At 52.9% G+C, this 24,883-nt stretch overlaps 1 protein-coding gene across 2 annotated transcripts; it reads left to right on the forward strand.

Annotated features, from left to right (window-relative positions):
- Nucleotides 1-5,287: 5,287 nt before the first annotated feature.
- Nucleotides 5,288-23,252, forward strand: LOC123089394 (MLO protein homolog 1). Of its 2 annotated transcripts, none has more exons than XM_044511085.1 (9): nucleotides 5,288-5,598; nucleotides 5,745-6,029; nucleotides 6,107-6,223; nucleotides 6,319-6,378; nucleotides 6,470-6,719; nucleotides 21,934-21,983; nucleotides 22,078-22,118; nucleotides 22,233-22,445; nucleotides 22,543-23,252. In XM_044511085.1, exons 2-9 carry the CDS (start codon nucleotides 5,867-5,869, stop codon nucleotides 23,044-23,046), a joined length of 1,398 nt encoding a protein of 465 aa, XP_044367020.1. In that variant the 5' UTR covers nucleotides 5,288-5,598; nucleotides 5,745-5,866; the 3' UTR covers nucleotides 23,047-23,252. The 2 variants fall into 2 exon arrangements, with proteins under 2 accessions (XP_044367020.1, XP_044367021.1); XM_044511086.1 differs by having other exon boundaries at nucleotides 6,319-6,371; nucleotides 6,462-6,719.
- Nucleotides 23,253-24,883: the final 1,631 nt, after the last annotated feature.

Below are 24,883 nucleotides of genomic sequence, written 5' to 3' on the forward strand. Positions count from 1 at the left end.
AGGATGGAGGTGGAAGAGGCCCTAGGGGAGACCGGGGCTTCCATTTGAAGCCTGGTGGCTCAAGGAGGAAGGGTGCAATGAGATTATCAAGGATGAGTGGGAGAAGGGCTGGTTGGAAGGCGCGGGAGATGTTGCCCAGGTAATGCGGAAGGTAGCTGGGGGTGTGAGACGATGGAGCAAGGAAGTTGTCGGTGAGCTAGAGGAGAGGCTCAAGAAGGCCCGTGGTGATCTGGAGAAGTGCATGAGAGAGCCTATATCAAACCCAAAAATTAGAGAGGAAGAGAGGCTACGATGCCTAGTTGAGGAACTGGAGGAGAAGAGGAATATTAAGATGAAGCAGCGATCACACGTTACGTGGTTAAAAGAAGGCAGTAGGAACAACAACACTCGCTATTATATGGCTATTGCCTCAGGCCGAAAGAAGGCTAACCGTGTGAAGATGTTGCGGAAGGAAGATGGGTCAGTGGTGAAGGAGGGGGAGGGGATGACTAATTATGTCTGCTCATTTTTTCAGGACCTCTTCTCTTCGTCGGCGGGCGGACGGTTAAATGAGCTCATCAGCAAAGTCCAGCCACGCATAACTGCAACCATGCATACTGTTCTTGATGCTGAATTCACTAGGGAGGAAGTCAAGGCTGCTCTTGATCACATTGGGGACCTGAAGGCGCCGGGACCTGATGGAATGCCGTCCATTGTCTACAAACGTCATTGGCACTTCATGGGTGACCAAGTGGTGGAAGAGGTTCTCCAGGTTCTAAATGGGGGCGTGATTCCTGAAGGTTGGAATGACACTTTGGTAGTTCTGATCCCAAAAGTGAAAAACCCTAGTAGAATTAAGGATCTTCGCCCATCAGTTTGTGCAATGTTGTATTCAAGTTGGTGTCCAAGGTTCTTGCCAACCGCATTAAGATGATTCTTCCGGGAATCATATCAGACAACCAAAGTGCGTTCGTTCCGGGCCGGCTTATAACCGACAATGCACTTATTGCCTATGAGCTGACACACTTTCTCCTGAACAAGAGGACCGGGAAGAATGGCTATTTGGCAGTTAAGGCTGATATGAGCAAAGCGTACAACAGGGTTGAGTGGAATTTTTTGGAAGCAATGTTAAGGAAAATTGGGTTCAGGCAGAATTGGGTGGACCTTATTATGAAGTGTGTTACCACTGTTCGGTACCAAATCAAAATCAATGGGGTGCTCACGGATCAATTCTGTCCCTTTAGGGGTTTACGGCAAGGAGATCCCATCTCCCCATACCTCTTTGTGATATGTGCAGAGGGATTCTCAGCGCTCCTACATAATGCTGCTGCTCAGGGCAGCTTGGCTGGTGTTAAAATCTGCCCTACAGCCCCGGTTGTCTCCCACTTGTTCTTTGCAGACGATTCCCTCCTGCTGTTGAAGGCAAATCGGCAAGAAGCAACCGGGCTCAAGGAATTACTCGACCTGTATGAGAGCTGTTCCGGCCAGTGCATCAATATCGAGAAATCTGCTCTCCTATTCAGTCCGAATATGCCGGCTACAACTCGAGTAGAGGTGAAGGATGCTCTACAAATCCAAAGCGAGAACTGGAATGAGAAGTACCTGGGTTTACCCATGCATGTTGGCAGGTCTAAATGCAAAGCGTTTGCATATATCAAAGGTGCTGTTGCTGGCAGAGTGTATGGATGGCAGGAAAGGCTGATTGCAAAAGTGGGTAAGGAGTCACTGGTGAAAGCGGTTGCCCAAGCAATTCCTACGTATCCAATGTCCTGCTTCTACCTGACTAAAACGCTTTGCGAAGAAATCAGCTCGCTCATTGGCAATTATTGGTGGAGTCAGCAAGATAAGGACAACGCTATGCATTGGATTAGCTGGGAGAAGTTAATCATGCCCAAAGCACATGGCGGGCTTGGTTTCAGAGATATGCATAGCTTCAATGTGGCTATGTTATCTCGTCAGATATGGCAGCTAGTTCAAAGTCCAGATTGCTTGTGCGCACAGGTTCTGAAAGCCCGCTATTTCCCGAACACCCATGTATTGGAAGCCTCGCCGAGGGACGGAATATCTTACATGTGGAGAAGCCTTCTGCATGGGCTTGAGCTGTTCAAACAAGGCTATATATGGCGTATTGGTGATGGATCCAATGTTTGGATCTGGAATGACCCATGGATCCCCAGGGCATGGTCACGCCAAGTCATTACTTCCCGGGGAAGCAACTTGCTCGAGCATGTTTCTGATCTCATATCCCCAATCACTGGAGTATGGGACGAGCAGCTTGTTCGGGAAACCTTCTGGCCTGACGATGCTCGCCATATCTTGCAGATCCCGTTGCGTGAGGGAGTCACCGATTTTATTGCTTGGTATTTTGACAGTAAAGGGGAACACTCAGTGAAAAGTGCCTATAAGCTTCATGTGCAGCTAGGTAGGCAGAATAGAAATGGAGGGCTGGGAAGTAGCTCGAGTGTCGCTGGAAACCTGAACGAGTGTGCTGATGACTCCTGGAAGCAGCTTTGGAAGCTACCATGTCCAAAGAACATACAAATGTTTGCGTGGCGGCTGCGGCATGAGTCATTGGCTTTCCGGACAAATGTCGCGAGGAGGGGGGTGCCTATAGCGGATACTAAATTTCTCTTCTGCAACCGGGCAGACGAAGACGGAGCGCACCTGTTCATCAAATGCAAATTTGTGAAACCGGTGTGTCAGGAACTTGGTTTGGAGAGGGAACGAGCCCAGCTTGAAATCATTACGTCGGTGCATGCGATGCTCGACTTTCTGTGGGGGCTAGATGAACAAGCTCATGTTCTGATTTTGACCCCATGGTGGCTGTGGTGGCACAACAGAAACAAACTGCGAGAGGGGGAGCTCCCGATGACGGCCAGTGGCGTGGCGCGCCGTGCACAAGCTCATGTGCTTGAATATGTTGAGGCCTTTGCATCTTCACTCAAGACCAAGGGTGGTACGCAAATGCTGGGGCGTGGTGGCAAGAGATGAGTTGGGTCATATTGTGGGCGCTCGTGCTGGCCGACAGGATCATGTCGCCGACGCCTTCGGTGCCGAAGCATGTGCTATGTCGCAGGCCATCTCGCTCGCTGCTGATATGGGAATGGTTCGGGTGGCCTTTGAGACAGATTCCCAGCTTCTGACGGATGCGCTAGACCTCCGCAGGGTGGACTCATCGGCCTACGCAGCACTGATTGAGGACTCCAAGTTCCAACTAAAAGTTTGGTTCTCGCACCAAAGTGTTAAGGCCTGTAGCCGCAATGTAAACACAGTAGCGCATGAGCTAGCTAAGATTGGTCGCTTGTGTTTATCAAACCACTACGTCGAGTGGGAGTCTGATGTACCGGCCCATGTGGCCTCTTGTGCTATGGGTGATTTACTCAAGCACCGTTGAGTAATATATGCAATGTTTGCCCTAAAAAACATCCTTTTCACCGTGCCACACCGGCACACGGTGGGCCTCAACATCGCATAAACCAAGCTGCCGTCGGTCTACCTCCCCGCCCATGTGATATCTTGGAGCATTTACAGCCGAGCGGCTCAAACCTGTTCCAAACGTCTGGGCGGGTGGACCGGTCACAAAAATTCGATCGAGCCGGGCGCCTCGGATCGGCCTCAAATGCTTGGGCTATTCGGCGTCTCTCATATCTGGTTCAAATGTAGGATGGATATGTGGAGGCCCGAATACGTCCTGACGCGTTCGTCTGATAGACCCGGCCCACCATCGACCCCATCACTGTCCCACAGAAAACCCCAATCTGGCTTCGTGCTCGGAACCCTACCTCACTCGCTCTCCTCTCTCACTCTATCCTTCTCTACTCCCCTCTTCAATTTTGATCCAATCCTGCGACCATGTCAAGCTCCGGCAGTCGCTCTGACTCCAACCTAGATGTCGACGAGGAGTTGGCCCTCCGCATTGCCTTGGAGCGGTTCAAGGTGGACACTGGGGGCAGCTCTGGATCTGCAGTGTCGTTGCAGCACCCCGCTGATGTAATGCGGACGCCGGTGCTGGGCCCTCCCGGTCCACGCGCAGCTCCAAGACGGTTGCGCAGTCCGCGCCTCGCCAGCCTCTGCTCCGAATCCCCAGATGGGCACCGGTGGGTGCTTGTGCCCGCCCCACCGGCCCGAACGTGCACGCCGGAATCGGAGGCGCGCGCCGCCCGCCTCCAGAGGCAGCGGAAAAGTGAGAGGCAAGCGGCGGAGCAGTCCATGCGCCGCTGCTGCGGGATGCAGGCGGGGATGAGCGGCTCCTCGTTTGGGTCTACTGCCGGTCGCTTACGACCGTGGAGACAGACGCTTGGCGGCACTGCCGGAAAAACGCCAAGGTCCTCCAGATTGCCATTGGGCAGTCCGAGCGAGAGATGACGGAGGCAGCGGTGGAGGCGGCTCGGCTCGCGAAGCTCAAGCGGCAACAGGACTGGGCCGTCCGGCGGCTCAACGGGCTCATCATCCTCTCTGGCACCTCCTTCAATGACGACGACGACCACAGCTCCTCGTCCGACGACTCGGACAACCAACCGCCGATGAAGGGGAAAGGGCCGGCGAGAAAGTGGTGAATCTATGCCATCTTCCTTGTTAATTTCTAGTTATTTATGTCTTTACTTAGAACCTGTCTGTCGTGCGTGGATCATGTAAACTTTCAATAGCTTTTGGAGATCCGTGTGTGATATTTGAGTGATCGGAATGTGCATATATATCTCTGTTTCATAGTCCGTGCGATGATCTATGTAATTTATTTCCTCGTTGCATGGGTAGTGTAGATATAGGGTATCGTATGTGAGGACCCCTGCTCAGTGCACGAAGACACCTCCGCGGGCATTTGAGGGTCGATTTTGCAAAGTCCGGGTGTAGATGCTCTCAGGTCGCCGTGTGTGTGTGGCTGCCCCTCGCTGCACTGCGCTGCACGCACGTGTTTACCTCTCCGAAACCACCGTGAAACCGGCGGCAGTCACGCATTCCCGCGACTTTCCTCGCCGGTCCCGGTCCCGACAATTAAACCGTCAGTACCCGCCGGGCGTTGATCCGATCGTGATGGTGCCGCTTTGTCTGCAGCCAGAGGCGTGGCCGATGGCAACAAAACTGCGGTCACATACTATGCATACTCCGGCACTACTAGTATACTGGTAGACTGGTGCGGCACCACGGGCTCGCCATGCATGGAGATGGACCACGTACCCGTCGGCGAAACCGCAGCGCGGCTGCCTGCCACCCCGCCGCCGTTGACGAAGACTTGGCCAGGCAGCCAGCGCGCTCATCCATAAAAGCCTGGCCTGCTCTCACCGGTCCGGCCACACAGACCGCACTTGAGATAGCCATTCACACAGCCGAGAGAGTGAGGCAGTCGCACGACCTACGTAGCCTTCGCTTTTCCTTCCATTAATTTTGCTTTGCCCGCTCCGGCCCGGCACGTAGATAGCTCCTTCCTCCAGACGAGACGAGTGGTGCGTCTCGTTGATCGATCGAGGTGGTCGTTTGCCGAGGTTGAACGGCGGGCCAATGGCGGGGCCGGCGGGAGGGCGGGAGCTGCCGGACACGCCGACGTGGGCGGTGGCGCTCGTCTGTGCCGTCATGATACTCGTCTCCGTCGCCATGGAGCACGCCCTCCACAACCTCGGCCACGTACGTCCGGAGCTAATTGCTGTGCATTTTTCATGATAATTTCGTGTACCTGCTCATTTTTTAAGCTGCCTCAAATATTTTTACATAAAATTATTTAAATGCTGTTGATGATTTCGTGTACTTGCTCATTGCTGGCGTGCGCGCAGTGGTTCCACAAGCGGCACAAGAAGGCCATGGGGGAGGCGCTGGAGAAGATGAAGGCGGAGCTCATGCTGGTGGGCTTCATCTCCCTGCTCCTCACCGTGGCGCAGGACCCCATCTCCAAGATATGCATCTCCGTGGAGGCCGGCAGCAAGATGCTCCCGTGCAAGCTGCCCTCCGCTTACGCCGGCGACGGCAAGGAGAACCGCCGAAGGCTCCTCTGGCTCCAGGGCGAGACCCACCGCCGGTTCCTGGCCGCCCCGGCCGGAGAGGACGTCTGCGCCAAACAGGTGAGCATCTAGCGGCTAGTGAGCATGGTGATGAGTACCGAATTTCTTCTCTTGCTTGACATAATAAGTGTTTGCAGGGCAAGGTGGCGCTGATGTCGGCGGGGAGCATGCACCAGCTGCACATATTCATCTTCGTGCTCGCCGTCTTCCACGTCCTGTACAGCGTCGTCACCATGGCTCTCGGCCGTCTCAAAGTGAGCATCATATTCAAGCTGTTTGTCAGTACGTAATCCTTGGTTTCCATTGCAAAGCTGGCACTGATCCTAATCTATGCTGCGGCTTCCTCCAGATGAAGCAATGGAAGAAGTGGGAGTCGGAGACGGCCTCGCTGGAGTATCAGTTGCCAATGGTCAGGATCTAGCTACTCTGCATTTTCTATCCGGAACCTGGTCATCACAGTGAACTGATATGTTGAACCGACTCCGACTGAACCCTCGCAGATCCATCGCGGAGCCGGTTGACGCACCAGACGACGTTCGTGAGGCGGCACCTGGGCCTGTCCAGCACCCCCGGCGTCAGATGGGTGGTGGCCTTCTTCAGGCAGTTCTTCGGGTCGGTCACCAAGGTGGACTACCTGACGCTGCGCCAGGGCTTCATCAACGCGCATCTCTCGCAGAAGAGCAGGTTCGACTTCCACAGGTACATAAAGAGGTCGCTGGAGGACGACTTCAAGGTCGTCGTCGGCATCAGGTACGTGTCATTCCTTTCTCTGCACATCCCATAGATATACAGATAAGATAGATTCTACATGCAGATATCGGGTGTGAGCTCAGCTCACACGTCCTTTCTGGATTTTTTTTTTCGCGAATACGCAAAGCTTGCGTATCATTCATTAAAAGGGAGGGGAATAGAATTACAAAGAGGTAGGGTGAGGGCATTAGGATACAGCGTACACAGGATAGGCGAGGACCCTAGTGCGAGCATGAGGGAAAGACGGGTGTGCTCAGCCCCGAGACATCACAAGATAGTTACGGCAATAGAGCGGCTAGTCCATTGGCCCCTGCCTTGGCCCAAGCACGAGCTTCCTCCTGGATGTCATGCAATAGTCTGGAGGTGGAGGGGGTGGTGCCATCAAAGACACAAGAGTTCCGGTGTTTCCAGATGAGCCATGCAGCTAAGATGATGATCGAGGCGGTGCCTTTCCGCAGCGCTGCCGGTGCCGCAGCTGTTGTGTCGTGCCACCAGTCCAAGAAGTGGACATCAGAGGTAGGGGCTAGGGCGTGATGGTGGCACCATGAAAAACAGTCATGCCAGACCTGGCGCGAGAATGGGCAGGCAACAAGGATGTGCTCCATAGTCTCCATCTCCTGATCGCATAGGACACAGGCGGCGTGGTGCGGGAGGCCATGTCTGGCCAGTCGAGCCGCCTTCCAGCACCTGTCTTGGAGAGCAAGCCAAGCGAAGAATTTCACCCGCAATGGCGCCCAGGACCGCCAGGTGAGCTTCCAGTGCGGAGCGCGCACGGAGCCGGCGAAGAGAGCCATGTAGCAAGATTTGGCGGTGTAGGTGCCGTTTTCGGTCCAGCGCCACAGAAGGCGGTCCGGCTGATCGATGGGCGTAAGGGGTTGCAGCCGGCGCCACAACTCGACGTACTCCACCGTTGCATGGGGCGTAAGGGCCGCCTGGATATGCCTGATCCAAGCACGACCGGCAAGGCCCTCAGCTACGGTACATGCCCGGCGACAACGTCGGGGCACGAGAGGGACGAGGTGCGGAGCAAAATCAGCGACGCATTGGCCATGGAGCCAACGGTCCTCCCAGAAGAGACATGAGCGGCCATCTCCGAGGCGCCAGAATGTGGATGCACGAAAGATGGCGTTGGCCTCCGGGTCGTTGGGAAGCGGTAGAAGAGCCCATGGGCGGGTGGTGTCGGTGCGTTGCAGCCACTGCCAGCGCGTGCGAAGCGCAATGCCGAAGCGGTGCAGGTCCAGGACACCCAGGCCGCCGTACTCGAGAGGTCGACATACCCGTTGCCAGTTGACAAGGCAATGGCCGCCGTTCGCGTCGCGGCGACCATGCCACAGGAAGTCCCGTATGATACGGTTGATGCGTTTGAGCACGGGCTTGCAGATCACCATTGCCATGAGGATGTGGGTGGGCATCGCGGTGAGGATGTGGCGTACGAAGGCGAGCCGCTCACCCCTAGAGAGCATGGAGGCGCGCCACGAGGGGAATTTCTTGACCATGCGGTCTAGCAGTGGCTGTAGGACGAGCGACGGCACCTTGCGCACGGACAAGGGAAGCCCGAGGTATTGCAATGGGAATTGCGCCAGGGGGCAGGACAGCACGGTCACCACGTTGGTCGTGTCGTCTTCGGTGCAGTGAATGGGGGCAGCAGAAGACTTGATGAAGTTGGTGTGGAGCCTGGAGGCGTGGCCAAAGACCTGAAGAATGGCACGGATAGTAAGCAGCTGGTCCAGGCTCGGGTGGCAGAAGATGGCCACATCGTCGGCGTAGAGGGAGACGCAAGGGGCGTCGATGTTGGCGCTGAGCCTTCTGAGGAGCCCAGTCGTCATGGCATGAAGCATAAGAGAGTTCAGCACATCGATGACGAGGGTGAAGAGCATGGGGGACACGGGGTCACCCTACCGAAGCCCTTTCTCGTGGCAAATGTGAGGGCCAGGGGCGCCGTTCAGGAGGACGCGGGTCGAAGCGGTAGCTAAGAGGATGGATATCCACTCGCACCAGCGCCTCCCAAAGCCCAGATGGCGCATGACCTCAAGAAGGAAAGGCCAGGAGACTGCATCGAAAGCGCGGGCAATATCAAGCTTGAGGAGGACTCTGCTGGCTTTCGACCGATGCAAGTATCTCGCCGTTTACTGCACAAGCATGAAGTTGTCGTGGATGCTTCTGCCGGAGATGAAGGCGCTCTGGCTAGGGGAGACAAGCTCGTTGAGCCGCGGGGCGAGCCGGAGGGAGAGGACCTTCGCGACAAGCTTAGCCACGAGGTGAATGAGGCTGATCGGCCGGTAGTCGCCAAGGGAGCTGGCGTCCGTGCGCTTGGGAAGGAGCGTGACGAAGGCCTCGTTAAGGCACTGGAAACCTCTGCCGTCCATGCGGTAGAGCTTGGCGAACGCGTCCATGAAGTCGTCCTTCACAACCGCCCAGCAGGAACGAAGGAACTCGGCCGCGAAGCCGTCAGGACCAGGAGCCTTGCCGGTTGGCAGCTTCTTCACGGCGCTCCAAACTTCATCCTCGGTGAACGGCTGATCCAGGGACGACAGGTCGAAGACCCGAGGGTCAATGACATCAAGGTTCAGCGTGTATGCGCGCGCGTCTGCGGAGCCGACGATAGTCGCGAAGTGATGGAAGGCCGCCTCCGCCAAGTTCCGATCCCCCGAGATAGTGGACTCGCCGCATCTGAGGGAAAGAATGCGCGTGCGCTGCGAGCGATGGGCGGCCTGGACTCGCAAGAAGACGGAGGACGCTTCACCGTCACGTAACCAGGCCAGTCTCACCCGTTGCCTCAGGATGGACCGCTCCAAGGATGCCAGGCCCAAATACGCATGCTTGAGGCGCCGACGCAGCCAGGATTCCTGGCTGGAGAGAGGCCTACAGTCCTGCGCCGCATCAAACCGAGCAATGAGCTCGCGAGCGACCATGAGCTGTAGGGAGACGTTGCCGATAGTCTTAGCACTCCAGCTTTGCAAGCGTCCAGCAGTGAACCGCAGGCGGTCGAAGATCCGGCGGAACGGGTCGGGGTCGGGAGGGGGGAGCTGGTCCAAGCGTCGGAGACCACTTGCGTGAACCTAGGCAACTGCGGCCAGAACTTCTCGAAGTGGAAGCGGCGCGAACCCGAAGATCGCTGGGTGCAGTCGAGCATGAGAGGGCAATGGTCAGAGGCCGCGGAGGTTAGGCATCGAAGAAGGCAGGTCGGGAAGGCAGTCTCCCAGGAGGTGGTGCATAGGACTCTGTCGATCCGGACCAAAGTGGGGTTCTCGCGCTCATTGGACCAGGTGTACCGCCTACCGTGCATGTACATATCCCTGAGCTCTAAGTCGGCCATGAAACGTCGGAAGCGCCGCATGAGACGTAGATTTAGACGAGAGTTATTCTTGTCGGCGGCTGCGGCTATGAGATTAAAGTCGCCACCAAGGATCCATGGGCCGGTATGAGTGGCACGCATGTCGCGTAGATCTTGCAGGAAGGCCATCTTGTCGGCCTCGCTCTGTGGCCCGTATACGCCCATGAGCCAGAAAGGATGCTCACCAGAAGGAGAAGAGACCACCGCGGAAATGTGTTGAGCGCCGAGGGTCGGGTTGGAAATGGCCAGCTCCGAAGATCGCCAGGCCAGGAGGATTCCGCCACAAGTGCCGATCGCGGGCAAGGAGTAGAAGGCGTCGAAGGATGGGCCCAGGGTTTCGGAGACCAGGAGAGCGGAGATATCGTCGAGCTTGGTCTCTTGGAGGCAGGCGATCGTTGGCAGGTCTGAGGAGACGACACTACGGACGACCGCACGCTTAGCGCCGGAGTTGAGGCCACGCACGTTCCAAAACATAATCTTAGGTTTACAATCCATGAAAGGAATGTTGCCCGAGCAAGCAGGGAGCATGGAGAGGCAGAGCCTAAGCCGCCAGAACGGTAGGCGAGGAGGGCGGGGCCGAGGCGACGACCTCTAGCGGCACGTCCCAACCATAGAATTCCGCAAAGGTGCGAATGACATCCGGGGCGAGCGGCTCCTCGAAAAGCCTGGCGTAGCGAGCAAGGGCAACTGCGTCAACAGGCTCGTCCTGCTTCAGAAGCCCCAGGCGCAGCAAAAGGACTCTCTTGGCCTTCATCTCCGAGTCTAGGCCTCGGTCAGCTTTCGCGATGCGGCCGCTCCTGCGGGGGGTGAAGTTTGGCGGGACCTCCCGACGGCGGCGCTTAGGCATCGAGCGGAGGAGGGGAGTCGCGTCTTGCTAGACGGATCGGATGAACTCCTGAATGGCGCCCTGAGAGGCAGCTGGGGTGGCGGAGGCATCGTCCGGGACGTGGGCAGCATCGTGCATGGGCTGCATGGGTTGTGCCGCAAGCGAGGCTCCAAGTGGCGCAAGGGGGGTGGGCTGCACGGGCTGACCAGCGTCTAGGCCGCCAAGTGGCGCGGGGGAAGCGGAGGGCGAATCACTCCCGGAGTTGCAAGAGGGGCCCGCCTCGCCAGGCGGTTGAGTGGTGGGGCCGCCCCAGCTGACCTTCAAAAATTTTCCTACGCGCACACAGGATCATGTGATGCATAGCAACGAGAGGAGAGTGTTGTCTACGTACCCAACGCAGACCGACTGCGGAAGCGATGACACGACGTAGAGGAAGTAGTCGTACGTCTTCACGATCCAACCGATCAAGCACCGAAACTACGGCACCTCCGAGTTCGAGCACACGTTCAGCTCGATGACGATCCCCGGACTCCGATCCAGCAAAGTGTCGGGGAAGAGTTTTGTCAGCACGACGGCGTGGTGACGATCTTGATGAACTACAGCAGCAGGGCTTCGCCTAAACTCCGCTACAGTATTATCGAGGAATATGGTGGCAGGGGGCACCGCACACGGCTAAGGAATCGATCACGTGGATCAACTTGTGTTAACTTGTGTGTTTAGAGGTGCCCCTGCCTCCGTATATAAAGGATGGAGGAGGAGGAGGCCGGCCAAGGCAAAGGTGCGGCCAGGATAGGGAGTCCTACTAGGACTCCAAGTCCTAGTAGGAGTCCACCAAGAGGGGAGGAAGGGAGAAGGAATAGGAGGAGAAGGAGAGGTGGCCGGCCCCCTTTTCCCTAGTCCAATTCGGACTAGAGGGGAGGGGGGGCGCAGCCTTTTTCTCCTCTTCCCACTAAAGCCCATCAAGGCCCAATACTCTTCCCCGTATTCCCGTAACCCCCCGGTACTCCGGAAAATACCCGAATCACTCGGAACCTTTCCGAACTCCGAATATAGTCGTCCAATATATCGATCTTTACGTCTCGACCATTTCGAGACTCCTCGTCATGTCCCCGATCTCATCCGGGACTCCGAACTCCTTCGGTACATCAAAACTCATAAACTCATAATATAACTGTCATCGAAACCTTAAGCGTGCGGACCCTACGGGTTCGAGAACAATGTAGACATGACCAAGACACGTTTCCGGTCAATAACCAATAGCGGGACCTGGATGCCCATATTGGCTCCTACATATTCTACGAAGATCTTTATCGGTCAGACCGCATAACGACATACGTTGTTCCCTTTGTCATCGGTATGTTACTTGCCCGAGATTTGATCGTCGGTATCCAATACCTAGTTCAATCTCGTTACCGGCAAGTCTCTTTACTCGTTCCGTAATACATCATCTCACAACTAACATATTAGTTGCAGTGCTTGCAAGGCTTATGTGATGTGCATTACCGAGAGGGCCCAGAGATACCTCTCCGACAATCGGAGTGACAAATCCTAATCTCGAAATACGCCAACCCAACATCTACCTTTGGAGACACCTGTAATGCTCCTTTATAATCACCCAGTTACGTTGTGACGTTTGGTAGCACCCAAAGTGTTCCTCCGGCAAACGGGAGTTGCATAATCTCATAGTCATAGGAACATGTATAAGTCATGAAGAAAGCAATAGCAACATACTAAACGATCAGGTGCTAAGCTAATGGAATGGGTCATGTCAATCAGATCATTCAACTAATGATGTGACCTCGTTAATCAAATAACAACTCATTGTTCATGGTCAGGAAACATAACCATCTTTGATTAACGAGCTAGTCAAGTAGAGGCATACTAGTGACACTCTGTTTGTCTATGTATTCACACATGTATTATGTTTCCGGTTAATACAATTCTAGCATGAATAATAAACATTTATCATGATATAAGGAAATAAATAATAACTTTATTATTGCCTCTAGGGCATATTTCCTTCAGTCTCCCACTTGCACTAGAGTCAATAATCTAGTTCACATCGCCATGTGATTTAACAGCAATAGTTCACATCACCATGTGATTAACACCCATAGTTCACATCGCTATGTGACCAACACCCAAAGGGTTTACTAGATTCAGTAATCTAGTTCACATCGCTATGTGATTAACACCCAAGGAGTACTAAGGTGTGATCATGTTTTGCTTGTGAGAGAATCTTAGTCAACGGGTATGTCATATACAGATCCGTAAGTATTTTGCGAATTCTATGTCTACAATGCTCTGCACGGAGCTACTCTAGCTAATTGCTCCCACTTTCAATATGTATCTAGATCAAGACTTAGAGTCATCTAGATTAGTGTCAAACTTGCATCGGCGTAACCTTTTACGACGAACCTTTTTCCATAATCGAGAAACATATCCTTATTCCACTAAGGACAATTTTGACCGCTCTCCAGTGATCTACTCCTAGATCACTATTGTACTCCCTTGCCAAACTCAGTGGTATGGCATACAATAGATCTGGTATACAGCATGGCATACTTTATAGAACCTATGACTGAGGCATAGGGAATGACTTTCATTCTCTTTCTATTTTCTGCCGTGGTCGGGCTTTGAGTCTTACTCAACTTAACACCTTGCAACACAGGCAAGAACTCCTTCTTTGACTGTTCCATTTTGAACTATTTCAAAAATTTATCAAGGTATGTATTCATTGAAAAAATCTTATCAAGCGTCTTCATCTATCTATATAGATCTTGATGCTCAATGTGTAAGCAGCTTCACCAAGGTCTTTCTTTGAAAAACTTTTATTCAAGTATCCTTTCATGCTTTGCAGAATAATTCTACATTATTTCCGATCAACAATATGTCATTCACATATACTTATCAGAAATGTTGTAGTGCTCCCACTCACTTTCTTGTAAATACAGGCTTCACTGTAAGTCTGTACAATAACTATATGCTTTGATCAACTTATCAAAGCGTATATTCCAACTCCGAGATTCTTGCACCAGTCCATAAATGGATCGCTGGAGCTTGCACACTTTGTTAGCTCCCTTTGGATCGACAAAACCTTCCGGTTGCATCATATACAACTCTTCTTCCAGAAATCCATTCAGGAATGCAGTTTTGACATCCATCTGCCAAATTTCATAATCATAAAATGCGGCAATTGCTAACATGATTCGGACAGACTTTTAAGCATCGATACGAGTAAGAAAATCTCATCGTATTCAACACCTTGAACTTTGTCAAAAACCTTTTTCGACAAGTCTAGCTTTGTAGATAGTAACACTACTATCAACGTCCGTCTTCCTCTTGAAGATCCATTTATTCTTAATGACTCACCGATCATCGGGCAAGTCAATCAAAGTCTACACTTTGTTCTCATACATGGATCATATCTCAGATTTCATGGCCTCAAGCCATTTCGTGGAATCTGGGCTCATCATTGCTTCCTCATAGTTCGTAGGTTCATCATGGTCTAGTAACATGACTTCCAGAACATGATTACCGTACCACTCTGGTGCGGATCTTACTCTGGAAGACCTACGAGGTTTGGTAGTAACTTGATCTGAAGTTTGATGATCATCATCATTAACTTCCTCACTTATTGGTGTAGGAATCACTGGAACTGATTTCTGTGATGAACTACTTTCCAATAAGGGAGAAGGTATAATTACCTCATCAAGTTCTACTCTCCTCCCACTCACTTCTTTCGAGAGAAACTCCTTCTCTGGAAAGGATCCATTTTAGCAACGAATGTCTTGCCTTCGGATCTGTGATAGAAGGTGTACCCAACAATTTCCTTTGGGTATGAAGACGCACTTCTCCGATTTGGGTTCGAGCTTATCAGGATGAAACCTTTTTCACATAAGCATCGCAGCCCCAAACTTTAAGAAACAACAGGTTAGGTTTACTGCTAAACCATAGTTCATACAGTGTCGTCTCAACGGATTTAGATGGTGCCCTATTTTAAAACGTGAATGCAGCTGTCTCTAATGCATAACCCCAAAACGATAGTGGTAAAGAGATATCATAGATCGCACCATATCAAATAAAGTGCGGTTACGACGTTCGGACACACCATAACGATGTGGTGTTCCAGGTGGCGTGAGCTGTGAAACTATTCCACATTGTTTTAATTGAAGACCAAACTCGTAACTCAAATATTTGTCTCCGCGATCAGATCGCAGAAACTTTATTTTCTTGTTACGATGATTTTTCCACTTCACTCTGAAATTCTTTGAACCTTTCAACTATTTCAGACTTATGTTTCATCAAGTAGATATACCCATATCTGCTCAAATCATCTTGTGAAGGTCAGAAAACAACGATGCTTGCCACGAGCAACAGCACTCATTGGATCGCATACATCGGTATGTATTATTTCCAACAAGTCAGTAACTCGTTCCATTGTTCCGAAGAACGGAGTTTTAGTCATCTTGCCCAAAAGGCACGGTTCGCAAGCATCAAATGATTCATAACCAAGTGATTCCGAAAATCCATCTTTATGGAGTTTCTTCATGCGCTTTACACCGATATGACCCAAACGGCAGTGCCACAAATAAGTTGCACTATCATTATTAACTTTGCATCTTTTGGCATCAATATTATGAATATGTGTATCACTACGATCGAGATCCAATGAACCATTTTCATTGGGTGTGTAACCATATAAGGTTTTATTCATGTAAATAGAACAACAGTTTATTCTCTTACTTAAATGAATAACCGTATTGCAATAAACATGATCAAATCATATTCATGCTCAACGCAAACACCAAATAACATTTATTTAGGTTCAACACTAATCCCGAAAGAATAGGGAGTGTGCGATGATGATCATATCAATCTTGAAACTACTTTCAACACACATCATCACTTCACCCTTAACTAGTTTCTGTTTATTCTGCAACTCCCGTTTCGAGTTACTACTCTTAGCAACTGAACCAGTACCAAATACCGAGGGGTTGCTATAAACACTAGTAAAGCACACATCAAACACCTGTATATCAAATATACCCTTTTTCACTTTGCCATCCTTCTTATCCACCAAATATTTAGGGTAGTTCCGCTTCCAGTGACCATTTCCTTTGCAGTGTAAGCACTCAGTTTCAGGCTTTGGTTCAGCTTTGGGCTTCTTCGTGGGAGTGACAACTTGCTTGTCAATCTACTTGAAGTTCCCCTTTCTTTCCCTTTGCCCTTTTCTTGAAACTAGTGATCTTGTCAACCATCAACACTTGATGCTCTTTCTTGATTTCTACCTTCGTTGATTTCAACATCACGAAGAGCTCGGGAATCATTTTCATCATCCCTTGCATACTATAGTTCATCACGAAGTTCTACTAACTTGGTGATGGTGACTAGAGAATTCTGTCAATCACTATCTTATCTGGAAGATTAACTCCCACTTGATTCAAGCGATTGAAGTACCCAGACAATCTGAGCACATGCTCACTAGTTGAGCGATTCTCCTCCATCTTTTAGCTATAGAACTTGTTGGAGACTTCATATCTCTCAACTCGGGTATTTGCTTGAAATATTAACTTCAATTCCTGGAACATCTCATATGGTCCATGACGTTCAAAACGTCTTTGAAGTCCCGATTCTAAGCCGTTAAGCATGGTGCACTAAACTATCAAGTAGTCATCATATTGAGCTAGCCAGACGTTCATAACTTCTGCATCTGCTCCTGCAATAGGTCTGTCACCTAGCGGTGCATTAAGGACATAATTCTTCTGTGCAGCAATGAGGATTTAACCTCAGATCACGGATCAAATCCGCAACATTGCTACTAACATTTTTCAACACAATTTTCTCTAGGAACATATCAAAATAAACACAGGGAAGCAACAACGCGAGCTATTGATCTACAACATGATTTGCAAAATACTACCAGGACTAAGTTCATGATAAATTTAAGTTCAATTTAATCATATTACTTAAGAACTCCCACTTAGATAGACATCCCTCTAATCCTCTAAGTGATCACGTGATCCAAATCAACTAAACCATGTCCGATCATCACGTGAGATGGAGTAGTTTCATCGGTGAACATCATTATGTTGATCATATCTACTATATGATTCACGCTCGACCTTTCGGTCTCCGTGTTCCGAGGCCATATCTGCATATGCTAGGCTCGTCAAGTTTAACCTGAGTATTCTGCGTGCGCAACTGTTTTGCACCCGTTGTATTTGAACGTAGAGCCTATCACACCCGATCATCACGTGGTGTCTCAGCACGAAGAACTTTTGCAACGGTGCATACTCAGGGAGAACACTTCTTGATAATTTAGTGAGAGATCATCTTATAATGCTACCGTCAATCAAAGCAAGATAAGATGCATAAAAAGATAAACATCACATGCAATCAATATAAGTGATATGATATGGCCATCATCATCTTGTGCTTGTGATCTCCATCTCCGAAGCACCGTCATGATCACCATCGTCACCGGCGCGACACCTTGATCTCCATCGTAGCATCGTTGTCGTCTCGCCAATCTTATGCTTCCACGACTATCACTACCGTTTAGTAATAAAGTAAAGCATTACATCGCGATTGCATTGCATACAATAAAGCGACAACCATATGGCTCCTGCCAGTTGCCGATAACTTGGTTACAAAACATGATCATCTCATACAATAAAATTCAGCATCATGCCTTGACCATATCACATCACAACATGCCCTGCAAAAACAAGTTAGACGTCCTCTACTTTGTTGTTGCATGTTTTACGTGGCTGCTACGGGCTTAAGTAAGAACCAATCTCACCTACGCATCAAAACCACAACGATAGTTTGTCAAATAGACTCCGTTTTAACCTTCGCAAGGACCGGGCGTAGCCATACTTGGTTCAACTAAAGTTGGAGAGGCAGTCGCCCGCAAGCCATCTCTGTGCAAAGCACGTCGAGGGAACCGGTCTCGCGTAAGCGTACGCGTAAGGTTGGTCCGGGTCGTCTCGTCCAACAATACCGCTGAACCAAAATATGACATGCTGGTAGGCAGTATGACTTGTATCGTCCACAACTCACTTGTGTTCTACTCGTGCATATAACATCAACATCATTAACCTAGGCTCGGATGCCACTGTTGGGTTTCGTAGTAATTTCAAAAATTTTCCTACGCGCACACAGGATCATGTGATGCATAGCAACGAGAGGAGAGTGTTGTCTACGTACCCAACGCAGACCGACTGCGGAAGCGATGACACGACGTAGAGGAAGTAGTCGTACGTCTTCACGATCCAACCGATCAAGCACCGAAACTACGGCACCTCCGAGTTCGAGCACACGTTCAGCTCGATGACGATCCCCGGACTCCGATCCAGCAAAGTGTCGGGGAAGAGTTTCGTCAGCACGACGGCGTGGTGACGATCTTGATGAACTACAGCAGCAGGGCTTCGCCTAAACTCCGCTACAGTATTATCGAGGAATATGGTGGCAGGGGGCACCGCACACGGCTAAGGAATCGATCACGTGGATCAACTTGTGTCAACTTGTGTGTTTAGAGGTGCCCCTGCCTCCGTATATAAAGGATGGAGGAGGAGGAGGCCGGCCAAGGCAAAGGTGCGGCCAGGATAGGGAGTCCTACTAGGACTCCAAGTCCTAGTAGGAGTCCACCAAGAGGGGAGGAAGGGAGAAGGAATAGGAGGAGAAGGAGAGGTGGCCGGCCCCCTTTTCCCTAGTCCAATTCGGACTAGAGGGGAGGGGGGGCGCAGCCTTTTTCTCCTCTTCCCACTAAAGCCCATCAAGGCCCAATACTCTTCCCCGTATTCCCGTAACCCCCCGGTACTCCGGAAAATACCCGAATCACTCGGAACCTTTCCGAACTCCGAATATAGTCGTCCAATATATCGATCTTTACGTCTCGACCATTTCGAGACTCCTCGTCATGTCCCCGATCTCATCCGGGACTCCGAACTCCTTCGGTACATCAAAACTCATAAACTCATAATATAACTGTCATCGAAACCTTAAGCGTGCGGACCCTACGGGTTCGAGAACAATGTAGACATGACCAAGACACGTTTCCGGTCAATAACCAATAGCGGGACCTGGATGCCCATATTGGCTCCTACATATTCTACGAAGATCTTTATCGGTCAGACCGCATAACGACATACGTTGTTCCCTTTGTCATCGGTATGTTACTTGCCCGAGATTTGATCGTCGGTATCCAATACCTAGTTCAATCTCGTTACCGGCAAGTCTCTTTACTCGTTCCGTAATACATCATCTCACAACTAACATATTAGTTGCAGTGCTTGCAAGGCTTATGTGATGTGCATTACCGAGAGGGCCCAGAGATACCTCTCCGACAATCGGAGTGACAAATCCTAATCTCGAAATACGCCAACCCAACATCTACCTTTGGAGACACCTGTAATGCTCCTTTATAATCACCCAGTTACGTTGTGACGTTTGGTAGCACCCAAAGTGTTCCTCCGGCAAACGGGAGTTGCATAATCTCATAGTCATAGGAACATGTATAAGTCATGAAGAAAGCAATAGCAACATACTAAACGATCAGGTGCTAAGCTAATGGAATGGGTCATGTCAATCAGATCATTCAACTAATGATGTGACCTCGTTAATCAAATAACAACTCATTGTTCATGGTCAGGAAACATAACCATCTTTGATTAACGAGCTAGTCAAGTAGAGGCATACTAGTGACACTCTGTTTGTCTATGTATTCACACATGTATTATGTTTCCGGTTAATACAATTCTAGCATGAATAATAAACATTTATCATGATATAAGGAAATAAATAATAACTTTATTATTGCCTCTAGGGCATATTTCCTTCACGAATCACTCCCGGAGTTGCAAGAGGGGCCCGCCTCGCCAGGCGGTTGAGTGGTGGGGCCGCCCCAGCTGACCGCGGGGATCGAGGCCGACCCCGGACCCACAGCGAGGGCGACGGACGGGGGCGCAGTAGGCGAGGCGCAAAAAGTCGGAAGAATCTCTGCCCGCCGCGGGGTGGCATGCGGAAGCATGGGTGGCAGGACGACAGCTGATGGGGCCGCGACAGAAATCTCCGCGGAGGGGGGCGCAGATTGGGGATCAGGGGCAGGCACGCAACAAACGCAAGGCTCGCGCGAACCCCCAGAGGCCAGCACGGGCGGCCCAGCAGCCGCAGAGGGGGCGGGTGACCGTTGTGGCGGGGCCACAGGGGAGGGAGCGGCCAACGGGGAGCCAGGCGAGCCAGACGACCGGTTAACAGGACGCGGCACGCCAGCAGCCCGCAGAGGCGGGAACGTCACGCGACAGGAGACATGCGGGCCCACCCTTCCGGAAAGCGCGGAGGGGTGGGGCCCGAGGAGGCCAGCCCAGGAGCGAGCGGGCGGCCGGGCGTGACGGCGAGAGCGATATCAGCGGGCACCGCCGTTGCCCCTGCGGCCGGACGGAGCAGCCCCGGGGCGCGACGGGAACTCATGGCGCCGCGGGTACTGAGGCGGAACGGGCGGCGAATGGGGCTCCAGCATTCCGTCGCCATCGCGGGCCGGGGACGGAGAGCGCGCCACCGGCAGGCGATAGTCCTCCGAGCTGGAGACGTGGATGGAGACTGGAAAGCGTAGGAGCGGGCGTCCAAAGTGGAACACCAAGTTGGGGTCGGCATCCGCCAGGGCGTCGTCCGGCACCGGCAGGAGGAGCTCGGAGAGGCGCGGAATGGCGTCAGGGTTGAGGGTCCAGGCAGAGAGGCGGAAGACACACATATCCGCCAAGGTCTCTGACGCCGGCGCGAGGTCGACAACGTCGCAGAACGGCGAGAGGAGCGTCTCGGCGGAAGCCCGGCACCAGGCGTGGTCCGGGATGCCCACCATGTCGATGTTGACGAGGAAACGCGTTGTCACCGGCTCGCCGCCGGCCAGGCGGCTCCAAGGATGGATCAGCAGGCGGAAGCGACCGGCCCGAGTGTTTCCAGCAGCAACCCGCGCACGGTCGGCCGCGGAGCGGAAGCGGAGGAGAAACTCTCCGTCGCAGCGCGGATGCACGGACAGCGCGCCGTCGGCCAGCTGGAAGCGCTCCTGAAGGAAGGCCAGGATCTCGGGGCCGAGAATGCCGGTCCGCGTGCCCGCCATCGTGGCCACGAGGGCGCGCTGCTCCAGGGCCAGCTCTGCGGCCACCAACGCCGGAGAACGCGGCAGGTAGCAGACCGCAGCAGCCGGCCGCAGCGACGGGTGGCCCGACATTGAGGAGACGGGAGATGCCGAGGAGGCGGTCGAGGCAGCCGGAGCAGGAGGGGAGGGCAAGGAGGAAGGCAGCGACCCGGAGGCCGTCGGTGCCGCCGTCAGGGAGTGGGGTGATCCAGCGGGAGTAGAAGCGCCCTGGCCGTCGGAGTGGTGGAGCCGGACCTGGAGGACGCAGGTCCAGCGCACGCAGCCACTGTGTCACGACGACGCTTGAGCGGCGGGGCATCGGAGGAAGAGGCAGGAGAGCGCGGGCGGACGCAGTTCCGGGCGATGTGCCCGAAGAAGCGGCATCGCCGGCACCGGACGTCGCGGCGGCACTCGGAGTGGCGGTGGTCTGGGGCAGGATCCAGGCACCTGGGGCACTCGCCGGGGGGGCGCGGACGCGGGTCAGGCCGACGGGGCCGGGGGCGACGGCGAGTCCGAGCCAGCCTCCGTTTGGCGGAACGAGGCATCTCCCAGCCGCCATCGGCAGGCGGGGAGGCAGCACGGCTGACCCGGCCAACCTCGGAGCGCAGACCCGCCTCCACCGCAGGGCAGGCAGGCGGGGAGGGCGCCGCCGGAGGGGAAGCAGAGCGGGGGAGGGGGGGGGGGGGGGGGGGGAGCGCCGCAGGGGGGAGGTCGGAGGTCTGCGGGATGAGCTGGCGCCTGCGGAAGATGGGCTAGATTCCAGCCACCGCAGTGCACGGGGGCGGCCGCCAGACGGGGAGGGAGTGGCCATTGCACGGGCGGAACGGGCAGAGTCTTTCTGGAAAATAAAAAATAGATAGCTACGTCTCATATGAATATGATCTTGACTGATGACACATTTGGCCTCTTGTGGCAGCCTCAAGCTCTGGTTCGTGGCGGTCCTCATCCTCTTCCTTGATTTCCACGGTAGCTGCTTTGTCCTGTCCTGCTCGCCTTCTCCTTTACTTCTCTTCATATTTTGTGAGTTTGTCCCATGACCACCATTGTCATCTTCTCGCAGGGATCGGCACTCTTGTATGGATGTCTGTGGTTCCTCTCGTGGTAAGTCCAGATTCCAGAATTTCTTCGTCCAATGGAATGGCCAACCCGCCAATTGCGATGTAACTCCAAACTTAACTAACATGTCATTTGCTGCCTTGTGTGCAACATCACCAGATCCTCTTGTGGGTTGGGACCAAGCTGGAGATGGTGATCATGGAGATGGCCCAGGAGATCCAGGACCGGGAGAGCGTCGTCAAGGGGGCTCCCGTCGTCCAGCCCAGCAACAAGTACTTCTGGTTCGACCGCCCCGACTGGGTCCTCTTCCTCATACACCTCACGCTCTTCCAGAACGCGTTTCAGATGGCACATTTCGTGTGGACAGTGGTAGTACGTACCAGTAATTGCCACTTCAGTCATGGATGCAATGCATGGCACCAAGTGCTGCTGATGAACTGCACTGACAGAGAGCTTTGTTGCATCGCAGGGCACGCCCGGCTTGAAGAAATGCTACCATCAGAAAATGGGAGTGAGCATCGCCAAGGTCGTGCTCGGGGTGGCCGCCCAGATCATGTGCAGCTACATCACCTTCCCGCTCTACGCGCTCGTCACGCAGATGGGCTCACACATGAAGAGAAGCGTCTTCAACGAGCAGACGGCCAAGGCGCTGACCAACTGGCGAAAGGTGGCCAAGGAGAAGAAGAAGGCCCGAGACGCCGGCATGCTGATGGCGCAGATTGGCGGCGACGCGACGCCGGGCGTCGGCTCGTCGCCGGTGCACCTGCTCCACAATGCCGGGGCGCGGTCCGACGACCCCGAGAGCGTGCCGGCGTCGCCGAGGGCCGAGAAGGAGGGCGGGGGCGTGCAGCGTCCGGCTGCGGCGCTTCCGGTGCGCAGGGTACCTCCTTGTGACGGGTGGAGGTCGGCCTCGTTGCCGGCCCTCGACGCTCACGTCCCCGGTGCAGATTTTTGCTTCAGTACGCAACGTTGATCGATCAGACAAATTCATTCATTATTATTTTCGTGAATACTCTTGGAACCGTATCATTTCATTGACAGAGAGTAGAAATAGAAATTACAGGGGTGGCTGTCCTACTACTATGTATACAAGGGCGCAGCAAAGGATGCCGGTGAGCAGTAGAAAAGGGTTGCTCTCCATTGATCTAGTTATAAGTGTATGTCACAAATTGTTTCAAAAAAGAGTGTATGTAATAAGAATTGCAAGTTTCACTGATTCAAAAATGAACGTGCAAACGCCCGGGCGGACAGGCCGGTCAACCGGTCACAAAAATTTGACCAAGATGGGCTCCTTACACGGACCTCAAAAGTCCGGACTGACCGACACCCTCATATCCAGCACAAATAAGGAGCGAGTATGGAGGCGCCCGGACGCATTCATCACGTCGGACCCGACATCCCTAACCCATCTCAAATTGCACCAAATCCATGAAACCCTTCCTCCTCCTCCCGCCTCCCTCCTACCTTTCCCGCGCCCAAGCCCTCGCCGTCCGCCACCCTTGCTCCACATCCTCACCACCGGTCTCGATCCACGGCCATAGATGTGTCGTCAACCCCGTCCCCGGTGGCCGCGAGGGTGACTGCGTCCGCCTCGTCCGTCGGCGTCCCGTCCTCAGCTCTGTCGTGCAAGGCGGAGAATGTCGCTCGGAGCATGCTACAACACCGACAGAGCGAGAGGGAAGCGGCGGCAGGGTCGCAGGGAGATGCGGACATGAACAAGCAATTGTCCACCCGCCCCCACGTGTGCCGCACCCGAACCCCACACCCCATCCATCCGTCGCCGAGGCGGATTGCACCCTCGGACCATGCGTTGGGACAAAGGAGGATCCATACTGCCGGTTGGGGCATTCCGGTGAGCTTTCCGCCGACGCAGATGCCGGCGGTAGAGGTATGTCACTCGTTGTAGCTCGTTCGAGCACGGATGAGTACCGGCACCGGCGATGCCCAGGCTGCCCACGACCTGTTCGACGGGATGACACGACAAGAGTCGATATGTTTTTGTTGCTCATGTCTGATCAACTTTGCATATGTCATATTCAATGTTGCATAGAACGCTAGTTCATTTCGTGCATGATGAATGCTTGCAAACCATGATCATTTAGGAGGTGTTCCTATCGGACATGATCAATGACAATCATGGTCCGACCCAAATGGAGTACGAATTGGGGGCATCCCATTTGATGTTGGGAAAACATTAGATCCCAGTCCGAGCAAGAAGAAGAAGAAGGGAAAGACGGCAAAGGCAAGAGGTCCGGCATTCTCAACTTTTGAGGACATCTTGTTGATCAAAGCTTGGTTGGCCACAACAATGGATCCAATATGCAGCACTGAGCAAAAAGGAAACAAGTATTAGAAAAAGATTTGGAAGGAGTATCACGAACAAAAGGAATATGTGAAGCTACATCCTATCGCGACCAACCGTAATGTGGCATCTCTCCAACATCGATGAGGGGTCATTCAAGGGGAAGAGAACAAGTACGTCAGCCACTGCTTATAAGTGACCAAGCACCCTCAAAATGGGATGTGAGTGGAAACTCACGTAAGTTCAATTGCTTCATCTTGTCATCATTTGCATATGCTTCTTGTGTTTGCATTCTCGTGCTCATACATATGTTGTTTGCTAGACGGCGATGGCGGCCACTTTGTATCACGAAACAGAGAAGAAGCCGTTTGATTTTAGCCATTGTTAGATCATATTGAATGGAGTGTCAAAGTGGACACAATTTGTGGTTGATCTCAAGGCCGGCAAGAAGAGGAATGATGGCTCAAGCTCCCTCCAGTCAATCGGGTTTGACGTTGAAGAGGACGAT

Source organism: Triticum aestivum, chromosome 4B (assembly GCF_018294505.1).
Source record: "Triticum aestivum cultivar Chinese Spring chromosome 4B, IWGSC CS RefSeq v2.1, whole genome shotgun sequence".
In the NCBI taxonomy this organism is placed as follows: Eukaryota; Viridiplantae; Streptophyta; class Magnoliopsida; order Poales; family Poaceae; genus Triticum; species Triticum aestivum.